The sequence below is a fragment of the Lissotriton helveticus genome, chromosome 3_1, assembly GCF_964261635.1.
Source record: "Lissotriton helveticus chromosome 3_1, aLisHel1.1, whole genome shotgun sequence".
In the NCBI taxonomy this organism is placed as follows: domain Eukaryota; kingdom Metazoa; phylum Chordata; class Amphibia; order Caudata; family Salamandridae; genus Lissotriton; species Lissotriton helveticus.
Window position 1 is genome coordinate 700,192,830 of NC_136061.1, and position 16,235 is coordinate 700,209,064.

The 16,235-nt window shown below is 45.1% G+C and overlaps 2 protein-coding genes across 10 annotated transcripts in view; one reads left to right on the forward strand and one right to left on the reverse strand.

The window, feature by feature from the left end:
* The window catches only part of IMMP1L (inner mitochondrial membrane peptidase subunit 1), a 292,381-nt gene extending 286,133 nt beyond the window's left edge, over positions 1-6,248 (reverse strand). For 2 of the 3 annotated variants that reach the window (XM_078680838.1, XM_078680841.1), the window contains exon 1: positions 6,115-6,248. The gene's annotated coding sequence lies outside the window, so the exon portion shown is untranslated. Of the gene's footprint in view, positions 1-5,986 lie in introns of all 3 variants that reach the window. The other variant, XM_078680840.1, reaches the window with a different exon arrangement.
* The window catches only part of ELP4 (elongator acetyltransferase complex subunit 4), a 1,619,784-nt gene continuing 1,609,733 nt past the window's right edge, over positions 6,185-16,235 (forward strand). For 2 of the 7 annotated variants that reach the window (XM_078680837.1, XM_078680832.1), the window contains exon 1: positions 6,192-6,448. In XM_078680837.1, coding sequence (XP_078536963.1) covers positions 6,280-6,448 — 169 coding nt within the window. In that variant the 5' untranslated portion in view covers positions 6,192-6,279. Of the gene's footprint in view, positions 6,449-16,235 lie in introns of all 7 variants that reach the window. The other 5 variants (XM_078680831.1, XM_078680833.1, XM_078680834.1 and 2 more) reach the window with 5 other exon arrangements.

The following is a 16,235-nucleotide window of genomic DNA, read 5'->3' on the forward strand; positions in this document are numbered from 1 at the left end:
CCGTCTTCAGCCCGGCTTGCTTGAATCCAGTGGCAAAGTGAGCAAGGGACTCACGTCTGAGCATACCCTGCCAACTTATGGCGAACAAAGTGGTACAAAAGGGGGTGGTGATGGACGGAGCATCTGAACCAATCAAACACTCACACCCAGTCAGCGGTGGTACAGTGAGGCGTGCTGCTGTTTTCTCTTAGGAACTGCTGTAGCGCAGTCTCTGAAGCTGTGTCTTCAGCCACCGCTATGCGCAGTATCTTGTTGGTGGTGCGCATGAAACGCTCGATCTCACCATTGGCGTGTGGCCACTGGGGGGTGATTTGGTGATGCTCTATCCCCAATCATGCTAGGAATTCTTTGAACTCACTGCCTTGAAATGGGGGCCGTTGTCGGTCTTGATGACGTGTGGCAGGCCAAAGAGGGCAAATGATCTTTCCAAAACGGTTTGCAGATTGACAAACGCGATAGATGGCAGAACTTCGACGATCAGATATTTGGTATAACTGTCAATGAGAACAGCTGTGACTCTCCCATCTGGGAAGCTGCCGAAGTCGAGGCTCACCCATGACCATGGCAATGGGGCCGGATCCATGGTTATTTAGGGGGTGCTGGGGCTTCGGCGTTGCTGGTGAGCTGACATGCTCTGCAGTTCCGAACAACGGTATCTACGCTGTTCTCTAGATCACGGAACCACACTTTTTCCCTCATCCTCGACTTCATTTGCCCGATGCCTTGATGACCTTCATGGGCGAGTATTGTCGCTCATTCCTCCAGACTCTTAGTGTGATCCCATTTCCTGTGGCACTGTGTTTGTTTCGAACTTTCCAGAATGTTCCTAGGCGAGCTCGGTCAGGCTCACTCCACCCTTGGATGTTCTTGAGAAATCCTTCCCACGACCCGTCCTTCAGGGCGGCTGCTACTCGCTGGAGGATGGTGTCCTTGTCCATGTGCAACTTGACTTCTTCTATTGAGAGAGCTCGTGGGTACGACCACTGAACAACCATGTTGACGAATTCCTCTGTCCCCATCTCTTGATCACTGTCCGGTTCAGTCACTAGTGCTGGGTGTCGTGACAAAAAGTCAGCAGGGTTCTTTGCGCCTTGTCTATATACCAGTTCCATCTGGTAATGTTGCAATTGAATGGCCCACTTTTCAATTCTGGGGGGTGGATGAGGCGCTGATACCTTGAACAAAGGGATCAGAGGTTGATGGTCCGTCACTACTCGAAAAGGGTGTCCACTCACATATAAGAGAAAGTGATTGCAGGCACATTTGATCGCCAATGCCTCACGCTCTATTTGGGAGTACCGGGATTCTGTTGCTGTGAGCGCCTTGCTCGCGAAAGCTAACGGGACCCACATCCCCGGTCCCCTAGGCCTATCGGGCTGGCGTCTACTAGAAGTTCTGTGGGGCGAGTGGTGTCGAAATATGCCATAGTTGTGCTGTCTAGCAGAGCCGATTTTATTTGTTTGAAAGCATTGTCCTCCTCGGGGCTCTACTACCAGGGAGTTTCTTTCTTTGTGAGGTTTCGCAGTGGTTCCGCTATGGTAGCCAGATTTGGGGTGAATCGCCCGCAGTATGTTGCCATCCCTAAAAAGCTTCGAACTTCAGAGGCGCTGGTTGGAGCCGGAGTGAGGTGAATTGCCTTGGATTTTCTGGGATCCACTTTGACCCCTTCTGCACTGAATACGTAGCCAAAGAAGTCGATCGTTTTGCAGAAAAATTGGCATTTTTCCTTGTGCAGAGTCACGGCGTATTCGGCTAGTCGCTGGAACGTGGCTTGAAGTCGTCGGTGGTGATCTTCCAGTGTTTTGGAGTGAATAAGGATATCGTCGCTTACGTTGAGGACCCCTTGGAGGCTCGACAAAATTTCTCACTGTGCTTTGGAATATTTCTGAGGAAGAAGATATGCCAAAGTTCAATCTCTTGTATCTGCGAAGCCCAAGGTGGGTCGAGAACGTGGTAATGTACCTGCTCTCTTCAGCTAGTTTGAGCTGGTGATAACCAGAATTTAGGTCTAGTTTGGAAAACCATTGTGAGCCATTTAGATCGGCAAGGATGTCATCCACCGTTGGAGTTATGTGTCTCTCCCGTTTGTTGGCTTGATTGGGCATCCTCATATCGATGCAGATTCTTATCTTGCCTGGCTGCTTTGGCTTCTCGGCGATTACCATGGGTGAGACCGTGGGGTCGGTACTGTCACCTTCTCAATTACCCCTTGTTGTTCTAACTTCAAGAGTTCCTGTTCCACCAGGGGGCGGAGATGAAACTGAATCCGTTGGTGTCTCAGGGCCACGGGTTGTACTGCTTTGTCAATATGCAACTTCACTGGTGGTCTTTTGATGTTCCCTAATCCTTCGAACAGTTGTGGGAACAGGTCCAAAATGTCCTCGGTCTGTAGGAGCTTCACCGCATTCGCAAATGCAATCAAATTGAGATCTTCGGCGGTGTGACTTCCGATGAGTATGTCTGCTTCCCTATTGACAACATGGAACGTCGTCATTACTTCTTGAGTCTCTGACTTGACTTGGACTGTCATTTTCCCTTTCAGGGGAAGGGGTTTTTGGCTCCCATATGTCAGAATCCTGATTTTGGATGGAGTGAGGGATGGTCTCGGGTTCAGTCGTTTATAATGTTGTGACCCCATTACATTGATTGTTGTTCCGGTGTCGATCAGGCCGGTCACCAGTGACCCATCTATCTCCACGTTGCACTTGGGTTGTGGTCGTTGTCTCTTTTTGAGGTCACTTGCGAATGACACGAAATAGCACTCTTCATCATCTTCTGTGGATGAGTCCTCCAGGCGTCAATTGTGGTGTGTGGAAGTTTTCGTCAGGTGCAACGTTGTGGGTTCCTGCTCAACTAGTGATAGGTGCCAAACGGCTCCTGTTGGAATCCTCCTTCCCGGGTTTCCTCTGCCTCGCTCGCAAAATGGTTCGGGATGCCGCATTTGGAGCATGTTTTCCCCCTCGCCGGGCAGCTGTCGGGGGGATGTTCTTCTCTCCCGCAGTAACCACACTGCGTCCGTCGTGGCGTCCTGGTGGGCCATCTTCCTCGCCCCCCTCGAGACGATGTGCGGATGGCGTCTGCTCACTCAGTCTTGATGGTACTGGGTTGTTCAGCCTAGTGGTGGAGTGCAGTCTCCATTGCAGTTACTCGGGCATCTGATAATTCGTGTGAGCGAGCGAGGATCAACATCTCTTCTAAAGAGATGCGGGGTTGTCGAAGTATGAGCGTCCGCAGTGTCTTGTTGCGGCATCCTTGGATGAGTTGTGCCGTCACTTCCTTGGTCTGATCATCCTCCGTGCAGGTGCTGGCTAACTCTCTGAGACGTGCGTGGAAAGCATCCATTGACTCTCCGTCTCTTTGTCGGGCTTGTCGGAGCTTTAACCATTCATAGTGAGGATTGCGCTGTGGGTCGAAGTGGGCATTTAAAGCTCTAACTGCAGCAACATAGTCAGTGGGCACACCAGTAATTGGGAGGTGATCAAATAACATATATTTTGTCTCCCGCGAAGTGAAGAAGTAGTGATCTTTTGACGGCTCCGTCGGTTTCTCGTGTTGCCACAAAGTAGTTATCGAGGCGGCCAACCCACACCTTCCACCTGGGTGACGCTGTTGCAGGGTCGATCAGTTCACTGAATGGCAGCAGTGCCGTAATCTGGGTGTGCACCGGATGCGGTGGTGGCAATACCGGAGGGGCTGCTTGCTGTTGACTTGCTGGTGCCACTGGATTTGACATGGTGTGTCTGCTCTGTATTACAGCGCCAGTGCTGGCCTACGTGTTCACGACTTTATGGATCTACGTGCCAGGTGAGGTTGTTCTTGCCACTGCTTGTTGCTTTGTCTAGGTTTTGGGAATGGTGTTTTCCGGTTGTGTACTTTTGTGCCCCAGGCAAATTGCTCCAATTTCTGTTGAGGGTGTTTTTGTTTTACCCTTTGGCTTGCCTTTGCCAATGTTTGTTTGCTTGCCTGGGGGTGCTGGCCGTGTTGCGGTGCACTTTGCTGCCTGCGTGGCGCTTACACGCTGTTGAGTGACCTTTAGGGCTCCTGCCGGGCACTTCTGTCTCAGGCGCGCTCTGTTTTCCTCATTCGCGGCCTTTTTTGCGGCGGTGATCCAGGCTTCTGCGCATGCGCGCGCTGACTATCTGGATTACGGGACCTACCGGCAGCTTGTAAACGTCGTCAGGCGTATCGCGCAGTGCTCCTTTGGATCGGAGGCACTCGCATGCATCGGTCGGGCAGCGCGCTGCTCACCCCTGATGCTGCTGATAACTCTTCTCTCTTCCAGCAATCTTCGCACTGTTGCGGTCGCGCTTGCCGGTGCTGCTTCAGTGTTCAGGTATGAAGCGATCGTCTAGAGCAGGGCTTGGCTACATCCCACCCTCGTCGCCAGTGTGGCGTTGCAGAAGGATCTCACACACGCATACAGTAATGGAGGTGGAAGGGTGAAACCTCGTGGACCCACACGCACGGCGGCGCAAACAAAGGACGCAGACGCAGTGTGGTGGTCGTCTGGGCCGGAAGTCTCGAGCGACTTCGGCCCCTTTATTTATGCTCTCTGGCCACGCCTGGACAGAAAGTGATACACTGTGTGGAGGTGCTTCTGGGGATGGTCTCCCCTCGGGCGATAAACTAGAACGTTACACCATTCACAACAGGCAACTAGGTAGGATGCTCGTCTCAGAGCCCAATCAGCAGTGAAGCAATAAGTTCCCTAAACCTCCTTAAAAGCATGTGTAACACTGGGGGGCCCTCCTCACTACACACAGGGCTTGATAGAACTTAATTAGTTCCATACTGACAATTATTGCCAGACCTAAAAATATGTTTAAAACAGTAACATACACACTAGGGGCAGATTTACAAGCCCCTTGCACCAGTTTTACACCGCCATTGCATCACTTTTGTGACGCAGCGGCGGCACAAAGCCTGTGCCATGCTGTGGGGTATTTACAAAGTGACGCATCTGGGAGATGCGTCAAGTTGTAAAGCCCTGCGCTACATATAGGCATTCCGGCGCAGGCGGGGGCGTTCTGGTGCAGGAACGCCGCCTAAAAGTGGCTGAGTGAAATCTACAAGATTTCACTCAGTCACTTTTAAGGCCATGCTGCGTCAAAACTATGCGCCTGCTTGAAGCGGGCGTAAGGATTGACGCAGCATGTTAGGGATAGGGCACCCCCGAAACTTGATGGAGCTGTGTTGCGCTTGCGACGCAACTTCAGCAATGCGCCGCCTTTCCGACGGGGGATGCGACACGCATCTTCCCGTCTGTGCGCCCTGCTGAGCCGCATTGTAAATGCGGCGCATCAGTGGTGGCGCACGGGTGGGCAGATGCATCGCAACTCTTCTGGCGCATCCCTGCTGATTAGCAGAGATGCGCCAGAAGTAGTAAATCTGCCCCTTGATATTTAGGAGAACTCACCGTGTAGCACTGCAGATTCCAATACTCATTTTTGCATGCACACCCTAAAGACGACCACATAAAACATTAATACACTCTACGCGTTTAATAGCAGTTGGCTAGGAAGTTCAGAAAGCTAGTTCACCTGGTCACGTTTTTTCTGGGTTTTCCGCTGCTCGAGTTCCCATTTTTAACATGAAAAGCAAAAAGAAAAACACAAACAGACTCGATGGGCTACTCAACATATCTAATAATGTACGACCGGATATCTGCGAGTCTGAAGTTAAAAAATGGGTTTTGGCAACTTCCAACTGAGCGAGCAGTGATGAAAGTGTGGGTGAATGACAGAAATAATTCTGAGAGCACTGTCACTTACCCACACATCATAAGTATCATCTTCAGACTATTCAAGCTTTTAAGCACCAATTCTGAATAACAACCAATCTGTTGTTTGCTAAATTGCCAGACTTCGTGGAGGTGTCAGACAACGGTAACGGGTATTCGCAATTTATGGCGAAGGATAAATCAGGTGGGCGAATAATTTTGGTAAACATTGCAAAAGGTCGACATGCAAATGGGACAGCTACCTACCGAGAGAGCAAGGCTGTCGACGGGGGAACCCTCCTTGGGAGAGGGCATGTGTCAAGGTGACGGGTAGTGAAAAACCCCTCTTGGAATTAAAATTACGTTGCACAGGAAAATAAAGAAACATTACGTACCCAAACACGTTTCAACAACCATCCAATGTTGCTTTTGCCGAGCGTTTCTTCCGCATTTGAAAATACACGTTATCGCATTGGCTGCACACTATTGGAATCTGTTCTCTGATTGGTCGCTGTGCTCTAGTCCCAAGCATTCATCGCTGTCAACATCATACAAAAAATATGGCGGCCTCCATGGGCAGTGTTGCTGGCGGCGTGAGCGTTACTAGCTTTAAAAGGACACCCCGGAGTGGCGGTGGCAAACTGGTGTCTATCTCTGGGACCAGACCCTCGGTCCGTAATGGGCAACTGTTGGTGTCTACTGGAGTGCCTTCGCTCGATCATATCATAGGTTGGTGTAATCTTAAGCGATGGAGTTTAGATACCTCCAGGGTGTGTACTAATGCCATGCAGAAAACTTAAATGACAACATAATGCTCAAACCATTATATGTTTGTTTTCTCACGCATAATATTGTTATCTGTCTTAAAGAGTATTTTGTTGTACGTTTCTCTCATTGTACGGTAACCATATTGGTCATGTAACCACAGGTCAGGTCATTCTTTTCTTTTACAACCCACTGTTTTCAGTGATGTCAATTCAACTGAAGTGACGGAGGCTCAGGGCACAAGTTGAGGGTGGTCAGACACCCGCACCATAATTTTTGAGTGGGGCGTATCCCCCTTTTCACGATGCTGAAGGACCCTCGGACGTCTTCCTTTAAAAAAAATATATATATCCGTGCACTCACCTTTACCTTTTCTGTACTGTTCCCAAGGGTACACGTATGAACTCACATACAGTCTTTCTCTGTAATATTTCTTTGAAATATACCCCTATCTAACTTTTCTAACTGTAGTATGCTCTCGCATACGAAATAATGATGAAATCCTGGTTCAGTTGATGTTTTAGTATAGGCTTTATTCTCAGAGTAAGTAACCCACGACCAGCATAGAAGACCAACAGGATTACATTAACTGTGATATTGGAATCATTACATTCTAAGAATAACTATGACATATATTAGAATGTACATAAAAGATTCCTTATGAGATTCCTTAAAGTAACAGTATAACTTAATAAATACACATACTACACATCCTTCCCCTAATAAATAAATTTAAATTAAAGTGAAATACATTCAGTTATAAGAATAGAAATAAATGTATAAAAATTAGCATTGTAATAATAAGTGTGAATACAATTACTTCCTAAGATAAATTAATTCAAAACATAATCGTGCAGTCTCAATGGAATTGATCTGATTCTACGACCAACTCCCCTATCATCCCCCGCACCAATGTTATTTGCAATAGGTTGTAAAGTAGGAAGATTAGGAACACAATTGGAATCTCCTTGAGCCAACAATGGAGAATCAAAATTAAGATTTGAAGTAGAATCAATTGGAACATGTGGTATAGTTGAAGGTTCAGCAACTCCAAACCAATCAGAACTTGAACCTTCAATTAAATCTGCATCCTGCTTGTTAGAAGATATAATCTTTGCTTGTTGGTCAGTAATCTTGATGAGAACGTTTTTATTCCACCAACCCCTATCAAACAAAAGAGCTGCGGTTCGAGAAACTTTTACCACTTTTACAGGAGCAGAAAATTTAGATTGACCCTTAGTGATTTTAACTGGTTTTTTTATGATGACCCAATCACCGACAGCTAGTGGCTTTTCTGTAACATGCATACGATTGTCGTAATGATTCTTGTAACTTTCTTGTTTCATTTTTACATGTTCACGAATTTTTGTTAAATCAACCTTGACGTCAACATTTTTAGTTAACCAAGATGGATTTAATTTAGAAGTTGGAATCCTACCACGAAGTAAAACAAAAGGAGAAACTCCAGTGGTAGTGTGTGGAGTACAATTATAATTCCAGATTTTCTCGCAAAGAAATTCTGCAATATCAAGTTTGTTAGCACAAGCAGTTTGAACTGCTTCTTTCAACAAACGGTTTGCTCTCTCGACCAAACCATTTGATGAAGGACTGTAAAGAGGAACAAACGTATGTTTAACATCTGCTCTGTTTAAAAATGTATTTACTTCCTGTGAAACAAAATGTGAACCGTTGTCGGACACCAATTCATGTGGAGCACTTTCAATGACAAATAAACGCTTTAAAAATGATATAACAGAATCTGAATTTGGACTCTTAACACAAGAATAATAAATCCATTTAGAAAAATAATCGATAGCCACTAGTAAAAATTTATATTCAGAATTAAAAACAGAAAATGGACCTGAGAAATCTATTGCAATTTTTTGCCAGGGAGCTTCAGGCCATTCTACTGGTATAAGTGGTGAATTGGATAACTTCCAGTGTTTATCTGAGCATAAACATTGGGGACACTGGTTAATGAACAACTTTACTTGACTGTCTATTCCAGGCCACCAGTAAGTGGCTTTAATTTTATTGGTAGTGCCAGTAATACCTGGATGACTTTCATGTGCAAGTGAAATAATAAATTGTCTAATACCAACAGGTGGGACTACTTTGTCTTGTCTGAATAAAATATCACCTGAAACTGACAATTCGGGTGCAACTTGTGCGAAATGTCTCTCTTCAATGGACATGCTTCTATCCATAGGCCAACCTTTAATTAAAAACTTTTTCACATTTAATAGGCAAGAATCATTTTCCATATTATGTAACCAATCTTGTTTAGTTATCTTTTCTCCTTGAAGAGCATCTTCTATAGTAAACACACAATCCGAATCATAATTTACTGACTCTTGTGTGGGTAATGGTAAACGTGATAAACAATCCGCACGGATGTTTTTACCACCTGGTACGTATTTAATTTCAAAATTGAATTCTTGGAGACGTGCTAACAATCTAACCAACCTAGAAGAGGCTCTATTAGAGGAGCTCTCCCCTAGCATATAAATTAACGGTTTGTGATCTGTGTATAAAAGAAATCTAGTTCCCCAAATGTACATTCTAAACTTTTCCACAGACCATGAACAAGCTAAAGCTTCCCGTTCGATAGTGCTATAATTTAGTTCAGCTGAAGTCAAAGATCGTGAAGCGAATGCAATAGTGCATTCTACACCTTTAACCATTTGACTTAAAACAGCACCCAAACCTCGAGAACTGGCATCCACTGTAATAATACTCTGAATACCATGGGAAAAAGGTTTGATTGCGGGAGCAGACAAAATCATATTTTTTATGGAATCAAAAGTATTTTGTGACTCAAGGGACCAAATATATTTGGCATGTTTTTTTAAAAGGTCCCTTAGTGGTTGGACAATCAGAGCATAGCCCTTGACAAAACGAGCGTAATATTCACTCAAACCTAAGAATGCTCTTAAGGAGTCTTTGTCTAAAGGACTAGGAGCATTTTTTATAGCTTCTAACAAAGAAGCTTTAGGTTTAATTCCTTCCTTTGACAGATTGTGGCCTAAATAATCAACTTCTTTTGTTAAAAATTTACATTTTTTTTTGTTGATAGTAAGACCATGATTTTGCAACGATTTTAAAACATATTCCATTAATATATAGTGTTGATCCAAAGATTCAGAATGTACCAAAATATCATCCTGGAATGCTTGAATTCCCGGACAATTATTAAAAATGGAATCCATTAACCTTTGGAATATACTGGCTGCTGAAGCTAGCCCGAATGGTAATCTTTTATACATAAATACTCCAAAAGGTGTTACAAAAGTCGTTAGAGGCTGAGATTTTTTAGATAATGGAATTTGATGATACGCTGAGCGTAAATCAATAGTAGAAAAATATCTGCTACTACCAATGTTGGCCAGCATATCATGTATTTTTGGCAAAGGATGCACATCAATAACAATGTTGCGATTAAGTACCCTAAGGTCTGCACATAAACGAATTTCTCCAGAAGATTTTCGCGCTATGACAGCGGCCGAAACCCATTCTGAAGAATCAATAGGACATATAATGTCTTGAGTTATAAGAGATTCTATGTGTTTCCTTAAATCTTGTCTTACAGATAGAGGTACCGGACGCACCTTTTGAACAACAGGACAAGCCTTGTCTTTTAATTTAATATCGTGTTCAAAATTTTTTACCATACCGATTCTGTCCTCAAATACTACTTTGTATTTTTGTAAAACATTGCACAGAATGGGGTCATTACAATTATCAAAAACAGCTAGAATAGGTAAATCACCCAGGGTAACAGGTTCGGGATGACCAGGTTTTAAAATAATACCTAGTTTGGCTTGATCTTGCCAACCTAGAATATTTCTGCCATTCAATGCCACATAAATTTTGGTGTAAATTACTCTCCCTTTAAAATTTATGTTATCCGGGAAATAACCATGCATTGTAATATCGAAACCCCCAAATGCTTTGGGATTTACATCTGTGGAGAGTAACTTTTTGTCATTCCAAGTACACTGAAAAGTATTTTCATCCAAAATGGTAATGGGGGACCCAGAATCCGCCATAACTTGTAAAGATTGTATACCAATAGATATCTCACAAATAGGACCTTGGATACTGAAATCACATAGAGCATTAATTTGAACAAAAGAAATAGAAGCAACATTTAGTGCATCACAGATTTCTTCCTCAGAATAAACCATGTTAACCTTAGTCTTATCTTTAGATAAACGACATGATGCCGCAAAATGACCTATACGTTTACAGTTTGAACACCTTTTACCTTGTGCAGGACATTTAGGGTTGTTCCCCACGTGAAACTTTGAACCGCATCTGTAACAAAATATATTAGATTTTTGATCATAAACTCTTTTGCTTGTATTGCGGTTAGAAATAGTATTAACAACACAATCATCATTAGATGCTTGTGAAACATTACACACTGTTGTAGATGAGGCGTGTTCAGCTAAAATTTTTGAGGAAACTACAGAGCATTCGATACTTTTCGCAATTACAATTACTTCATCCAATGTTGGATTTTTACATGTCAAAATCCTCTCCTGGATTTTTTTATTGAAACAATTAAAAACTAACTGATCACGTAGAGCAGTTTCTAAATAAGTTCCAAACTCGCATTTTGATGCAAGTACTCTTAAAGTTGCTAAATAGTCTTCTATGGACTCTTCCTGCAATTGTTTCCTTTTGAAGAAAACATGTCTTTCTACCATGACCGATGGCTCATCTTTAAATTGTTTGCCAAGGCGCGTTAAAGCCTCAGTGTAAACATTCCATGTGTCATCATCAAGTGGAGCTTGTACCACAGCCAAATTATCAAACAATTGTTGTCCTGCGTCTCCTAAGTGATTAAATAGAATGGCTCTTTTCCTTGAGGCAGAGTATTCCAGAGCATCTATTGCTTCCAAGTAATTAGTAAAAACTCGTAACCATTTGTGCCATGGAGTTGGAGGCTTGCCAGGAGCAATTAAAAATGAAGGTGGTGCTACAATTCCACTGTTATTATTGTTTGATGTTGCCATTTTAAAACAAAATTATTCAAATAATTCTTACTTGTTAAGTTGGTAGGTTTTAAAATATCTTTCTGATATCTTTTATCCACTTTCCTTCTTTTTTTTTAATAATGGATAGTAGATGCTGCTTTTTTTTTTTTGAAGATTGGTGAGTAAATGCTTCCAGTCGCGTTTAATTGAGAAAATTGACTCCCAAAATGGCCGCTTGCGTTGTGACGCTTACGTTAGAAGCGTCAATTGCTCAACAACGCGCGTTGCTATGGAGCGCTGAGGTTGTTGTGACGTGGTGCGCGAGAAGCGATGAGTGCGCATGCAACAGCGCGTGAGATTACAGTTGGATCGCGAGCACAGACAGTGCTTTTGAACAACGCGACCAAATTAAGGTATTTTAAATTTACTCACAGTTTTTGTTTCAGAAGCGGAACGCTTATTCCAGCATTATAATCCAGGGAAAAGTTGAAAATCCAGCTTAGTATCCGCTTTTGTACTGAAATATATTTTGCTCGCGTCGGTGGGTTTGAAGTCCAGGTTCTTTGAAGAAAAACGTCGCCAATAAATGTAGTATGCTCTCGCATACGAAATAATGATGAAATCCTGGTTCAGTTGATGTTTTAGTATAGGCTTTATTCTCAGAGTAAGTAACCCACGACCAGCATAGAAGACCAACAGGATTACATTAACTGTGATATTGGAATCATTACATTCTAAGAATAACTATGACATATATTAGAATGTACATAAAAGATTCCTTATGAGATTCCTTAAAGTAACAGTATAACTTAATAAATACACATACTACACTAACCTATACACTCATCCCACCTTCCGTTGTCTTAGACTCGTATTAAAGGACTATTACTCATTTTGTTAACTTAATTTACTTCAAAGAAACGTGAGAATGTTCATAGAACAGTTTCACGAGCGCACAGCACTAATCCAAATAACCAACATTGACTTATAGCTTGCAGACTAACCATTATCTTTGGAATCCAGATAGTGGGCGACCTGACGTAACGCCTTAACTCCTTGTAAGGGATAGTAAGCCCTACATAAATGCTATTATAATTCAATACAATACTCGCAATGGGTGCACAGTGTTTTCACCCACCATACAGCATTTTCCGTCTTCTGGAGAAGAGCCCAGGGTGGGTTGAACTAAGAAATGATCTGCAGAGGATTGACCCAACCACTTCTTAATAATGTTGGAAAAGTGATGTTTTTGTTTTTATGTTAATAAAAGTAACAGAAGGAACCAAATATACAACACCAAAGAACTGACTCGTTACAAAATAATCACCAGCCCCCTTTCATTTTCTCAAAGAAAACTGTAGTTTTTTAATGGGACAAAGAAATGCTTTTAAAAATGTCACTGAGTCATTTCTAAATTAAAGTACCCTCAGTGTTTGAAAAACAAACACATGATTTACAAGAAGTAAAATAAATAAAAACATGTTCTTTTAACATTTCTGTGTATAATTATATCTTTTGCTTTATAAAGCGCTTGTACAGTCACGAAACCACTTCAGAGCAATGATAAAACATAGCATACTTAATAATGTGACATTTTGTACAAAAAGATTTATGTATTACACCTGATAGGATTGTGGTATTACCGCATTTATTATGATGTCACTCTACATGCATATGCTAATTAGTCCCCGCACAACTATGTTTCTAGTACTTATGCCCCAGAGAGGCCTGCAATCCCCAGAGCACTGTAAGGGCCTCATTACAATGTCGGTTGGAAACTAAACTGCCCAACTCCTTGTCGGCTTCAGTTCTGACCGACTTGTGGTTGGCGGTTCCGCCCGAATGATTATGATGCTTCCGAGCACCGTTCGGAAGGACTCCTATTGACTTCAATGGGAGTTTGTGTTCCGACCTACAACACAGGCTCCTATGGGGAAAATGGGTGTCTGCGGAAAACCGTGGCACACCATGTTACCTACCACACTGTGCATGGTTTTGCATGGGGGGTCTCTTGGGTACCCCCTCAACCCCAAACAGGAGCACAAAGGATCAAGGGGGGGCCTGCTGGGAGCCCCCAAAGTCAGTTTCTGATAGCATTTTTGTGTGGGACAGTCTGAGTCGGGACGGCTGTTGGAATCCCTCATCGTAGTTGCTCGGTCGGGTGGAAATGGTGTCCGTTGAGCTGTGTGAATTGACTCTGACCGATTCGGGTTCTCCGGATGACCGAACGGTTCGCCCTATGACCGCGAGCATCGTATTCGGTCAGTCGGAATTGTTTCCGACCGAGTCGGGCGGATGGGTTCCGACATGGTCTAGGGTAATCCGACTGTCGGTTGGAGGCTTTCCAATAGACATCGTAATCAGGCCTTAAGTTGTCAAATGAGATCCCAAAGCAGGGCATCTGGGTCCCTGGGAGAAAGAGTCAACCGGTAACCTTATATGTTGGAGAATTTAAACCTTTACAACCTAGATATAATGTAAAAACACAGACTCTTTGCTTTCCAGTGCTTTTAGGATGTGGTAAATAGAACAAGTGCTCTAACGCGCAGGGTCTGGGATGTTCAAGTGCATTTCACATATACATGACTGTTAGAACTGGCTATTTCTAGTAGGCTAAGGCTGACGGCAAAGCCAGGCAGAAACCACCATTCTAGTCAGGGCGAGGGAGTCACACGCCAAGATAACCCCTGCTCACCCCCTTGGTAACTTGGCACGAGCAGTGAGGCTAAACTCGGAGGCAATGTGTAAAGCATTTGCGCCAGCACACAACAGCAACAACATCCTAGGCACACCACAAAAGGAACTCCACACAAGGTTATATTAAAATAACTTTTGTATTGTCAAAACATATCAGATAGAATCACACATATACATTGTGCCAACTGGCACGGGAAATATTCACATGGGATTATTTACACAGGACAGGGCCACATGGGCCACTGTCATAATCAGCACTTTTAGAAATAGAAATACTGTCAGAAATTAGAATAAAAGGATATAAAATAACAGTTATAAATCACATCCAGTAACTACTGGGAACAGGTAAGTACCACCTACGCAACCCTAAACACCTTAGGAGAATGTCACGCAGGGAACCAGGACCCCACTAGGACCACCAGTATCAAAAAGAACAACCACCTAAGTATCACACAGCATTTAGGGGTCTAGGAAAGAACACACTACCCATGATGCATAAAACACATTCAGAGGAGTAGTAAAGAGAAACACATGATGCATAAACCTACACATTCAGCGGTGTTAAGAACAAAGCACACGATGCAATAAAAATACATTCAGAGGTACCATAACAATACAATAGCGCAAAAGTCACATGATGTCTAAAAACATTCAGAGGTGCAGGAATAAAAACCACACAATTGCGCACAACCTTGCATAAGCCACCACCTGTGGCAGTCCCTAGGCCAACTGGCCTTGTTGGGGCTAGGACGCCCTGAGTCTCAATGTCAGGGGGTGCTGCCATGCAGCGCCAGTCCAAGCACAAGCCTAAACGTAGCAGGTGCCCACTACTTGCTGGGCACCTGGGAACACACAAGACCTAAACGGTGCAGCTGCCCACTAATTGCTGGGCAGCTGGGATGCAGAACTACGGCAGGGCTCTCACTAGCCCTCAGGGACAGAACTGCGCTCAATCGTTGGAGCCACGCAGGGTCTGACATCACACTGCGGCCAAATGCTGGAGCCACACAGGCTCTGAACAAATATGCCCCCTGAGCCTAGCAGGCTCTGTAAATAACTGTGGGGGTCGGTGGAGCCTCTCTCCTGGGGACTCTGACACATGTGAATGCCCCAAGAGCCTCTCCGGCTCTACACCAAAATGTCCCCTCCGTGGGAGCCTCTCGGGCTCTCAGCAAGTATGAGACCGCCGTTGGAGTCCCTCACGGGGGACTCGACCCCAAGCATTGCCAACACTGGGGCCCACGGGGCTCTCAAAACACGTTGGGGCGACCCACTGCCAACCGGGGCCGCCCTTGAAGCCCTCACGCCTTGTCAACAACGAGCGCGAGAACGCGCTACCTGGGGGGGGCGGACACCGACAATGTGTCCCGACGCCCCTCCCTTCTCCTCGGCTGCCACACACTCACCGGGTCTGGCGGCTGATCTCCTCTCTCTCCCTGGGGCTCCCTCAGCACCCGGGAGCCCCAGCCGCAGGCCACGCTTCCTCCTCTCTTCTGCTTCCTCCTCTCTTCTCGCGGGGCTCCCTCTCGGGCATGGGAGCCCCGCAGCGGCCGCCACCATCATTCTTTCCCCTTCCCCGGGCCGGCAGCCAATCACAGCGCGGCCCGGGGAAACATCACCAAACAATCCCGGACCGGCCTGCCAATGGCAGTGCGGCCCACCGGGACGAGCCCCCAACAGCGGGCCAATACTAGCGCGGCCCCTTCGGTGCTTCGTCCCGGGCAGCGGCGGTGATTCCGAATGCAGAAGCAGCAAATGCCGGGTGGGCACCGGCCTTAAAAATAAAGCGCTCCTAGCGCTCGGGAAGTCCTCGGTTTCGCTGGTCATGCCGGGTGGGCACCGGCCTCTGCAAACAAAGCGCTCTTAAGCGCCAACGGGCAATCCACGGCGCTCCCAGCGGTAGCAAACAGACAGAGCGCTCCCAGGCGCTCAGGGAGAACCACAGCGCTTCCAGGCGCTAGAAATACGAATCAAGCGCTCCCAAGCGCCAGCAGGCAACAAAGAGGGTTCAAGTAAAAATAAAGCGCTCTCTGCAGGGAAATGCAGCCTCTCCATGCTGGAAAGGTCCAGGG